This window comes from Phascolarctos cinereus, unplaced genomic scaffold (assembly GCF_003287225.1).
Source record: "Phascolarctos cinereus isolate Bilbo 61053 unplaced genomic scaffold, phaCin_HiC Scaffold_1;HRSCAF=81, whole genome shotgun sequence".
Classification (NCBI taxonomy): domain Eukaryota; kingdom Metazoa; phylum Chordata; class Mammalia; order Diprotodontia; family Phascolarctidae; genus Phascolarctos; species Phascolarctos cinereus.
The window spans coordinates 113,190,073-113,202,761 of NW_027555514.1; the positions used below are offsets into that span (position 1 = coordinate 113,190,073).

Consider the following 12,689-nt stretch of genomic DNA (forward strand, 5'->3'; position numbering starts at 1 on the left):
GAGGATCAGATATGGGGTAGAATGGGTTTTAGTTAAACTATTTCTAATATAAAAATACTAATTAAGATGTTCTTTTCAGACATACTAAAGGACAAAGGTATAGCAAATACTCATTACAAATTTAGCAAAAGGCAAATTCTGTGTTTTCTTCCTTCATAACATAGATTTGCCCCATGTGATATAGCATTTAATTTTAAATGGGGGGGTGGGGGAAAGAGAATTTATTACTTTAGATGTAGACCTGCAGGGAGGGCAGAGCCAAGATAGTGTAGAAAAGGCAGTGACTCACTTGGGTTCTCCCAAATTCTCTTCCAAATACCTTTAAAATAATGCCAGAAAACAAATTCTGAAGTGGCAGAGCCCACAAAAGGATGGAGAGAAACAATTTTCCAGCCCAAGACAACTTAGAAGGTCTGCAGGAAAGGTCTGTTGCACCAGGGTGAGAGTGCAGCGCAGTCCAATGCAGGCCGTGACAGGGCAAATCGGGCCCCAGCAAACCAGCAGCAGTCACCAGGGGCAGGACCCTATTGCACCGCCCATCCTCAGACCTGGGTCACAGCCCCAGGAGGAAAAGAAGCACACCAGAACTTGGGGACCCAGTGGAGTGGGGACCCTGGTCATAGTTCTAGGGCAAAAAGGAGTACTTGTGGTCACTCACAGACCAGAGCACAGGCTGGGAGAGTAGTAAACACACTTCTATTTAGTTCATACCACCTTGGAAGAACTGAAAGATTACAGACCCACACAACTAGCTTTGAAAAAAAGCTGTACAAAAATCCTAAAGCTTGGGAAAATGTACCCTCCATCCTGGAAACAGAATCCCACTTTAGCATAGAGTTAAAAGTCAAGAAACAGGCTGGAGAAATGAGCAAACTACAAAAAAAAAAATCTGACTATAGGAAATTATTATGGTGACAAAGAAGATCAAAACACACACTTAGAAGACAACAAAGTCAAAACTGCTACATTCAAAAACTGAAGGAAAAATACAAATTGGTCTCAGGTCACAGAAAAGCTAAAAAAAAAAGATTTTAAAATCAAGTAAGAGAGAGAGAAAAAAACTGGGAAGAAAAATGAGAGTGATGCAAGAAAATCATAAAAAATGAGTCAACAGCTTGGTTTAAAAAAAAAGCACAAAAAATACTGAAGAAAATAACACTTTAAAAAATAGAATAGAGCAAATGGTAAAAGAGGTACAAAAATCAAATGAGGAAAAGAATGCCTTGAAAAGCAAAATTGGCCGAATGGAAAAGGAGGTACAAAAATTTTTTGAAGAAAGGAACTCTTTAAAAAGCAGAACTGGCCAAAAAAAAAGGAGGGACAACAGCTTACTGAAATAAATAATTCCTTAAAATGTATAACTGGACAAGTGGAAGCTAATGACTTTATGAGACATCAAGAAACAAACAAAATCAAAAGAATAGAAAAATGTGAAAGCTCATTGGAAAAATAACTGACCTGGAAAAGAGATCTAGGAGAGATAATCTAAGAATTACTGACTACCTGAAAACCAGATAAAAAAGAAAAGAAATGAAAAAAAGAGCTTAGATATCATTTTTCAAGAAAGTATCAAGGACAACTGTCCTGATATTCTAGAGCCCAGAGGGGAAAACAGAAACTGAAAGAAACCACCAATCACCTCCTGAAAGAGACCCCAAAATGAAAAATCCCAAGAATATCATAATCAAATCCCAAAGCTCCCAGGTCAAGGAGAAAATACTGCAAGCAGCCAAAAAGAAACAATTCAAACATCATAGAGCCACAGTCAGAACAACACAAGACTTAGCAGTTTCTACCTTCTTAAAGGATCAGAGGGCTTGAAACATGATATTCCAGAAGGCAAAGGAACTAGGATTACAACAAAGAATCACCTACCCAATAAAACAGAGTACAGTTCTTCAAGGGAAAAATAGACATTCAACAGTTTTCAGATGAAGAAATTAAAACTATCTATAATCATATAAAAAATGCTTTAAATCACTATTGATTAGAGAAATGTAAATAAAAACAACTCCGAGGTACCACAGCACACCTATCAGATTGGCTAACATGACAAAACAGGAAAATGATAAATGCTGGAGAAGATGCGGGAAAATTGGAATACTAATGCATTGTTGGTGGAGTTGTGCACTGATCCAACCACTTTGGAGAATAATTTGGAACTATATCCAAAGTGCTATAAAACTGTATATAACCTTTGACCCAGCAATACCACTTCTAGGTCTGTACCCCAAAGAGATCATAAAAATGGGAAAAGGACCCACATGTACAAAAATATTCATAGCAACTCTTTTTGTGGTGACCAAGAATTCAAAATCAAGCCTATCAATCGGGGAATGGCTGAACAAGCTATGGTACATGAATGTAATGGAATACTATTGTTCCATAAGAAATGATGAGCAGGCGGACTTCAGAAAAACTTGGAAAGACTTTCATGAACTGATGCTGAAGTGAAGTGGGCATAACCAGCAGAACATTGTACAAAGTTAACAGTAACACCGTATAATAACCAACTTTGGCAGACTTAGCTCTTCTCAGAAATGCAAGGATCTTAGACAATCCCAGAAGACTCATGATGGAAAATGCTATCCATATTTAGAGAAAGAATTACGGAGTCTGAAGGCAGATTGAAGCATACTATTTTCTCTCTCTCCCTTTTTAAAAATTTCTTCTTTCTTATGGTTTTTCCCTTCGCTTCTAATTCTTCTTTACAACATAACTAATGTGGAAATATGTTTAATATAATTATACATATATAGCCTATATCAGATTACATGCTGTCTTGGGAAGGGAGGAAGAGGGAGAAAATTTAGAACTCAAAATCTTATAGAAGTCTAAAAACTAAAACTAAAAATAAATAAAATATATATATTTATAATATATATAGATAGATATATTTAAAAAACAGTTATTCAATGTAATAAAAGACTTTCAAGCATTCCTGATGAAAAGACCAGAGCTGAACAAAAGTTTTAACTTTCAAATACAAAACTCAAAAGAAACATAAAAAGGTAAATAGGAAAGAGAAATCACAAAGGTTTCAAAATAAAACTGTTTATATTCCCACATGGGAAGATGATACTTGTAACTCCTAAAAACCTTCTCATTTCTAAGGCAGTTAGATGGAATATATACAGACAGAGGGCATGAGTATGAGTAAATATAATGGGATGATTATCTAAAAACATAAAATTTAAGGGGTAACAAAGAGGAACACATTGGGAGAAGGGGAAAGGGAAAGGTAGAATAGGCTAAATTATCTCATGTAAAAAAGATTTTACAGTGGAGGGGAAGCGTGTGAACCTTACTCTCATCAGAATTGGCTCAAAGCAGAAATAACATACACACTCAGCTGGGTAAAGAAATCTATGTTACCCTACATGAACGTAGGAGAGGAAGGGGATAACAGAAGAGAAGGGGTGATAAAAGGGAGGGTGGACTGGGGTAGGTAAAAGACCGAAGTAAAACACTTTTTTTATTAAATAATTTTTAAATTAATTTTTAGCTTTCAACATACACTTTCATAAGATTTTGAGTTTCAAATTTCCTCCCCCTCTCTCTTCCCCCCTCCCCAAAACAGCATGCAACCTATACAGGCTCTACTTACACAGTCATATTAAGCATATTTTCACATTAGTCATGATGTAAAGAAGAATTAGAACCAATGGAAGGAACCATGAGAAACAAAACAACAAAAGACAAGAACAAATAGTACGCTTCCATCTGCATTCAGATTCCAGAGCTCCTTCTCTAGATGTAGACAGCATTTTCCATCATAAGTCTTTTGTTCAGCTCTGGTCTTTTCATCAGGAATGCTTGAAAGTCTTTTATTACATTGAATAACTGTTTTTTAAATATATCTATCTATATATATTAAGTCTATCAAAGTCAGTCATCTCACAGAGTGGCTGTTATCGTGTACAACGATCCGCTTCTGCTCACTTCACTCAGCATTAGTCCATACAAGTCTTTCTAAAGGCTGCCTGTTCACCATTTCTCATAGCACGATAGTATTCCATTACATTTATTTACCACAACTTGTTCAGCCATTCCTCAACTGATGAGCATTCCCTCAATTTCCAATTCTTTGCTACCACAAAAAGAGTTACTATAAATATTTTTGTACATGTGGGTCCTTTTCCCGTTTTTATGATCTCTTTGGCACACAGATCTATAAGTGGTATTACTGCTGGGTCAAAGGGTGGGCACAGTTTCATAGCCCTTTGGGCTTACTTCCAAATGAAGCAAAACGCTTTCGAGAAGGCATAGGGTGAAAGGAGAGAGAACAGGATAAACAGGGCGGAAATATGATGGAGGGAAATATACAGCATTCATAACTGTCAATAAAATTTTACAGCAAGTTTCTTTGATAAGGACCTCATTTCTCAAATATATAGAGAACAGAGTCACATTTATAAAAACAAGAGCCATTTCTAAATTGATAAATGGTCAAAGGATACGAACAGATAGTTTTCAGACAAAGGAATCAAAGCTATCTATAATCCCATGAAAAAAATGCTCTAAAACCGCTATGGATTAAAGAAATGCAAATTAAAACAACTCTGAGCTACCATCCTACATCTACCAGACTGGCTAATCTGACAGAAAAGGAAATGATAAATGTTGGAGGGGATGTAGGGAAATTGAGACGCTAATGCATGCTTGGTAGTGGTATACTGATTAAACCATTCTGCAGAGCAATTTGGAAGTATGCCCAAAGGGCTACAAAACCATGCATAACCCTTTGACCCAGCAATACCACTACTAGGTCTGTATCCCAAAGAGATAAAATAAACAAAAAGAAAAAGGATTTATATGTACAAAGTACCTCTTTAAATGGTGGAAAAGAATTGGAAATTGAGGGGATGTCCATCAATTGAGGAATGGCTGAACTGGTGGTGGTATACGATTTTAATGGAATAGTGTTATGCCATAAGAAACGATGAACAGGATGCACTCAGAAAAACTGGGAAAGAGTTACATGAACGGATGTAAAGTGAAATGGGCAGAATCAGGAGAACATTGTACACCATAACAGTAATATTGTACAATGATCAACTATGAATGAACTTACTTATTCTCAGTAATACAATGATCTAAGGCAATTCCAAAGGACAGATAATGAAAAATGCTATCCATCTCCAGAGAAAAAAATGATGGAGTCTGAATGCTGATTGAAATATACTTTTTCTTTACTTTCTTCAGTTTTTGTTTTTCCATGTTTTCTATCACAACACGACTAACGTGGAAATGTTTTGCATGACTGCAAATGTATAATCTACATCAAACTGCTTGCCTTCTCAATGAGGGGGGAAAAGAGGAAAGAGGGAGGAAAGGAGAGAATCTGGAACTCCACATTTTAAATAAGAATATTAAAAATGGTTTCTACATGTAATTGGGGGGGAGGGAGAATAAAACATTACATCATTAAAGATTTAAATTAAAAAAAGAAAAAGATGCAGACCCACCATGGTACATGCTTAAGCTGTGCTATAAAGTCAGCCAAACAAAAAGATGACATATAACATGTCAAGAGAAAAAATTCACACTTTGAGTCTGTTAATCTTATTATATCGTGAAAGCATCCCCACATGCCTTTCCAAACCCCAATTATCGCATGCCAAAAAAAAAAGAAAAAAAATTGAAGAACTATTTGACTAAAATTGGTAAAATCGTTTTATATCCCTTCAAACCTCAGTATACCTTTGCTTTAATTTACCTGTATTCTGATAAAATTTACAAAAAGTAATCACACGAGTTGAGACAGGTGAACTTGGCAGCCAAAGACCATTTAAAACAACATAAAGTCAGAATTAAGGCTAGAGAGAACATCTACACAACACACACTACAACTATCAGAAGGACTCAACACATCCATGTGTTTGAACATGCTGCTTCTTATACATTCAGTGCCCTTAGTCTTAGGGTCTATTTCTAACTCAAAATATCATCTCCTTCAGTTTTCACCAAAGCCAAAGGAAAGATAGTAAATAGTAGAGTTCAAAGGTCATGTGAGCAGGCCAAATAAAATGCTTTTTAAAAATGTATCCCTGATATATTCTTATTGTTTTTCTGTTCTTTAAAATAAAAATGAAGCAATAAAAATGAAATTTAGATAACTTGTTTGTCAATAGTACTGTGAATGAGAACAGCCTTTACAAATTAAATCATAACTTCCTTGCCTAACAAACATCTATCACTTACTAAAATTAACAAAACTAAGCTGGTCTCCCTTCATTTCTGAGAGTTGCAAATGGCAAAACAATTAAAAAAAAGTCACAAAAAAAACCCAGTGGGAGATGCTAAGAAATAGCTTAAACAAACTAGAAACTGGTTAATTTACTTACAGCCTACAATTCACAAAAACTGCAGCAGGATTTCAATGTCTTCTCATGTCTTCACATGCAGGATTTAACCATTTGTCCTACTGTCCCTAATTTATGACACACTGATTTCCTACATCTATGTTGTACAAAATCGGAAACCTATAATTATTCTCTAAGACAGTGGTAGATCTGTGAGCTCAGAATGGTTCTTACATTTTAAAATAAAGTTTTATTATTTTTAAAATTGCAAAAAACCCATTCAGAGCTTGTTGACATACACAAACACCAAGTTGGAATTTGCCCATCCCTGCTTTAAGTAATAGACAATATATACTATGTTTAAGTTTCAGGAAGAAAAAATGCCAGTGAAAATGTGAAGACAGCAATAAAGACAAAAATGACTAAAGTACTTCTATCTGAATTTAAATAAATGCCATATTGCTCACTATATGGAAACTATTTTGTGTCATTACTTTTCAGTATATACCAACATAAATTTTTTCCTTTCAGAGAGCTTCTTTTACAAATATAACCTCTATTTGGACCAACACAACAAGTAAGAATTAGATAACCAAATACTAAATTTTTTTTAAGATCATACTCTCAAATAAGAGATCTTAACCTGGAGTCCATCCACGAATCTGCTTAACATTTTGATAATTGTGTTATTGTTGTTGTTGTTCAGTCGTGTCCAACTCTTCGTGACCTCACGGACAACACAATCCATGAGGTTTACTTGGCAAAGATACTGGAGTGGCTTGCCATTTCCTTCTCCAGCAGATTGAGGCAAACAGAGGTAAGTGACTTGCCCAGGGTTACACAGCTAGTAAGCTATCTGAGTCTGGATCTGAACTCAGGTCTTCCTGACTCTAGCACTCTATCTACTATGCGACCTAGCTGCCTTTTGATAACTGTAGTTCAACATAATTGGTTTGCGATCATATCTATTATGTTTTATGCATTTAAAAATACTGCTCCTAAAAAGCAGTCACAGGATTCATAAGACTATCTAAAAAGTCCATGGCACACAAAAAAGGTTAAGACCTCCTCTCTGCTCCAGAACAATAATGTAACAGTCAAGCAAAATCTTTCCCACTGACTAATAGTACCAATTAAGAATGAGGAGTCAACACCATAACATTACAACAAATGTGAAATGACAAAGATCCTGCCGCACAAAAGCACACACAGCTTCACACAATTAGCCTCCTCTATGTCCTCTGATGATCCTTTTCTAACTCATCCGCTGGGAACCACTGTTTACTATTCTAATGAAATGCTCAAAGACAGCACACAAGTACTCACTCAATAGCTTCCTGCATTTATCTTTTGGGCTTTCCTCTACATGTCTATTTTGATAATTCTATAGAAATATTTTGAAGCTCCTCAATTCAAAAAAAAACCAAACCTGTGCTAATAATAACCTTTCTTCCCTGCTAATGCTCCAGTAAAGATACTGGGGTCTAATTCAGGCTCTGAAACTAAGCTGGAGGGTGACTTTGGTCATTTCACTTTTTCAAACTTTGAGCATCTTTATGTGCATAATGACAGGGATGAAGTTGAGAAGGGATGTAATTTAAGGTCCTTCTAGCTCTAAAATTTTAAATGTTAAGTGCTCATAATAAATACAATCAAGTAGAATATTTTAATAGTATTTATTGTTGAATGGGAATCCTTTATTTGGTATGATCACGATTAGGTCATACTGTAACAGTAAAAGAACTAAACATTAACAGACTACTGCACTTAGAACAAGTTGCTGGTAGCAGCAGAACAAAGTAGAAGCCCACACTCTGCCAGCAACCATCTCACTGAACCCCAGTTTCCTCCTCTGTCATAACACTGTTATCACAACTCGCTGTGCCTCCCTCACAAGGGCCTGCTCTTGTAAGAGTCAACATTTATTTAGTGTTTGACAGTTTACAAATGAAATGAAATACATTAAAGTGCACTGTAAACTGTAAAATGCTACACAGAGGTAAGGGGGTATTATTTCATCTCCAGCTTCCATCTATGAGAATGTAGCAGCATTTGATAAATGTTTGTTCAATGAAAGGAAAAATTGGTCTCATTTACAGTATGTATTCCTGAAAAGCACTGCAAGTCAACATAATGACTGAAGTAAAGTAAAACTATACAGGTTAAAAATATGAGAAAGTCAGACAGATGGAAGGAAATGAAAGTAAAGGAAAATATAAAAGTTTATTAGTCTGTCAGTGTGTTTCAAACTGAGACTTCAAGAAGTCTGAGATTTAAACTCAGCTCCCTTCTCTCCCAAATGATGTATATGTGGGTGTGGGTGTGTGGATTCTCTTCTCTGATATATATAAAAGTAGCCCTGCCTGAGGTTTTAATATGATTTTTCTCTGTTTTGGAAGTCACATTCCAACCTCCAGCTGGTCAGTTTTGTCCTTTAAAGGCTACTGGGCCATACTGTATAAGAGGGAGCAACTACTACTTCAAGAATACTCAGTAATCCAATGGAATGTAAGTTCAGAGACTACTCCCACGATACTGAGAATCCTATTAGGGAAAAAAAGCGCAATGCAGATCTACAGTCTTTAAATATGGATTCTATTTAAATGGAGGCACTGGAACAATATCTTAAACAGTAGTTATTTGTTTTCCACTCCACAAAAAAAATTTGAAATTGGAAATGCTTTCTGTAATTAAGTCTTTCCCATTTAGCAGACTTGGCCTTTCTGCACTCTCCCACCATGTTTTTAATATGAGAAGAAGCCAAAAGGACTGCTATTTACTTCCTTATTTGTCCAACTGCATCATCAATGAAGTAAGCAGAAATGCGGACAACCTTGGAAAGAATATTTGTTAACTAGACATTTCAGCAGAGCCAGCTGAGGAGAACCCAAAGTAATATAAAATATGCCTTGAATATGTCTCACAAAGATAGTTGCTCCCAATTTCTCTCAAGATTTTTGCTCTTCAAGAGCAAGAAGAACAAGTTTATTGCAGAAACTCTGGCCTGGAATAATGGGTTTTTAGTGATTTCCTGACTCTTTATTACCAGATTATATGAACCATGCCTCCTGACTGGCTTGCTCTATATGAAAAACTCAAATGAAAGCATTTGAAAAACCAATATAAAAAATATAAGTATCAACAGTAACTGTGTTTAGCTTAGTAATTAAGTACAATCACTAGCAATTACGTATTTCCTCTTTTTCTCTTAATAACTTAACAATAAATGACCTCAAATAATAGTTTTTAAAAGACAAGAACCATATCTAAATAATAGCTTTGTAACTATCCTGGTGCTGAGTAGTAGATTGTACATAGCAAGTGTTTAACAAATGATTAAATGAAAAAGGAAAAATATTAAATCTCTATATACTTCCAGTTAAAGGCATGCTATATATTCCTTAAATTCTTGTGATGCTTTGATAGCTTAGTGATTTTTATGATGGAATGTTCCCATTCTACTCCAAATTTTACTTTACCTCTATGTTTTTTGCAGAGCTGAAAGTTGTTCTTTTGGAATCAAGTAAAATTTAAAATATATTAAAAGATGTTAGAAGGTAGTCAGTTCATTGTATTTGGTTGTATAGCATTCCACCTGACATCTCATATTGGTGAGTACTCAATAATATATGGTGATAAAGACTGTCTTAAACATTTCAGTAAGGAAACTGAAGGTCCAGCCGCCCCAGGTAACTTCAACTCAACAAAGGATCATTAACTACCAGGCTAAACAAATTTTCCTTAATTTGTTCTTCTGTAAAATGATGGTATTGACATTCTGTCTTACAAAATTGTGAAAGATCAACATTTGATAAGTATTTAAATACACACAAGACAATACAACTATTTTCTGAGTGTCTCATATCTTTTAGCACTGCTTAGGCACTAAGTGGAGTAACAACAATTCACATTTATATGAGAATGTATAAACTTTAAAGTGGTTTTTGACATATGTCTGTTTCTTCATCTGCAGATGAAGTTTATACATTATTTCCATTTATAGATGAAGAAACAGGAGTTAAAAATCTTGCCCAGGGTCACACAGCAGTGACAAAGCAAGGGCCTGAATCGAGGTCTTCTGATTGTAAGACCAGGATTTTATCTAATACAGCCCAGTATGGTTTGGTTATAAAGTAACAAGACTGGTTTTCAAATAAATATATGAGAACTTATACATTCTTTTCAAAGTAATCACCTTATAAGGCAATATATTTATTATAATTGTACTAATATTTCTGTTAACATTTTAAAAACATTTTGTTTTAGAATTCTTTTCAAAATTACCTTGTAACCTACACAAGAAAATCATAATTACTTCATTAAACACAAACTTCACTAATGATAAAACTTTTTTTAAATCAAGAATACAGTTTATCACGGTTTTTTGTTTTTGTTTTTTTGGTGTCATGGACCTTTTTTTGGTAGTCTGGTGATGCTTATGGACTCTTTCATAAAATAATGTTTTAAATAATTAAAGAAAATGCTAAATTTCAACTGGATGCTACTGAAAATAAAGATGCTGAGGGCAGCATTATTAAAATTAATGTGTATCCTCTGAAGATGCCTACCCTAGTTCTTACTGAGTACAATATTCATTTGAATATGTAAAATGCAGTGTCTTCAAAAAGGTTACTACTTTATGAAGAGGATACAATGTAAACATTTAAACACCATATTGTCAATATAAACAGCAGAACTTTCTACACATACAGTATGAGGTTCCCTTTTCCAGAAGCAAATCTAAAATTATACTCTAAATATCTTACCATTTACAGCTTTTTCAATCAACTCTTCGCAAGCATCAAAATCACCCTTCAACACCAGTTTGTCATGCAGATCAGTTAACATGGGATGTTCCAGTGCAATCTTGGTTTTTTTCTGTAGTGATTCAAAAGCTTCAGTGTAGTTGTGCTGACGGAAGTGTTTTAGACAAAGGCGAATGGCCTCCTGTTCACGGTACTACTAGAACACAAGACAAATTAAAAGGAGGAGAGATTTGCTTTGTTGCAACTGCTAATAATGCAAAATACCAATTTAAAAGCCAGGACAACTACTACCAACAGGAGCAAAGTACTAATCACACCCGCCCGTTTTCCTAAAATATAAACATCTTTCTATACAAATGCTTAAAGCCACTGACTTTTTTGTCCAAGCATATGACAATCATGATAAGGGAAAGTAATACGTAAGTAACGTAAATAATCATTTCTACAACTATTTGAAATTATTTATATAAATATGCCAGTGAACATTTATAGCACTATACACTTCAGAAGAAAAAAATGGGTCCTTTTCACTAAAAGAAAATAAATGTAAGTATTACATAAGAATAAGTATAAACATGGGACATTTAGGAACTAACCTCATTATACTCTGAAGGTGAAGTAGGTCATGGTGCTTAATGTGTTTGCTGCTCAAGAAGTATTACATAATAGCTTTCATATTTGAGTAAGACAATGGTTATTACCAGACATTTACATACTCCCACCTCCATACATATAGAATACTAGACTATTCAGTTTCTCTGTCCCTACAAAAGGATAATATTAAAAAACCCCAATTTACCAGACATGTCCCGCTCCTCAACAAAGGATAGATATCAAATAACTGATTTTTCCAGCCCAAATTCCCTTTAGAATATACTATTAAAAAGAAGGGATGTTGAAGCCAGAAACGCAATTGCTATACTTTCTAAAGCTACCATACTATACAATAAGATACAATAAGATTTAATCATAAGGATGATGACATTAAAAGTATCACAAGATGCTCTGAAGGAGAAACTTTCAATTGCCATCCTATATTTAGTGAGGCAGGAATACCAATCAAACTTTTGAAAAAGATTTGCCCAACAAGGATCAAAACAGAACAAAACAAACAGGTCACAAGACTCTGCCATTAGCCCTTTTCTCTTTCTAAATTTTCTCCATTTTCTCTTTCATCTACTCCTATGACTTCAATTATTATTTCTATGAAAATTTAATTAACTGAATTTGTGAAACATTTTAAAAGTGTCTATTTAAGACACTGTACCTGCCCTCATATTTCTCCCTAAAACCTCAATTCTGGCCTTCACTGGCATTTTGCATGATGTACTCTGCATGTAAGTTAAATAAATAAGGTGACAATACACAGCCTTGTACTCCTTTTCCAATCTTTAACCAATCAGTTGTTCCATGTTCAATTCTAAAATGTTGTTTCTTGTCCCACATACAGGTTCCTCAGGAGAAAAGTAAGATGATCTGGTACTCTCACCTCTTTGAGGACTTGCCAAACTTGGTGCGATCCATAGTCAAAGACTTCAATGTAGTCAATGAAGCAGTAGATGCATTTCAGAAACTCCCTTATTTCTCCATACTCCAGAGAATGTGGGCAATTTGGTCT

General features: G+C 34.9%; 1 protein-coding gene across 4 annotated transcripts in view; it reads right to left on the minus strand.

The window, feature by feature from the left end:
* Positions 1-12,689, minus strand: part of MKLN1 (muskelin 1) — a 237,763-nt gene that overhangs the window by 134,421 nt on the left and 90,653 nt on the right. For all 4 annotated transcript variants that reach the window (XM_021002257.2, XM_021002254.2, XM_078153678.1 and 1 more), the window contains one exon: positions 11,072-11,264. In XM_021002257.2, coding sequence (XP_020857916.1) covers positions 11,072-11,264 — 193 coding nt within the window. The remainder of the gene's footprint in view (positions 1-11,071; positions 11,265-12,689) is intronic.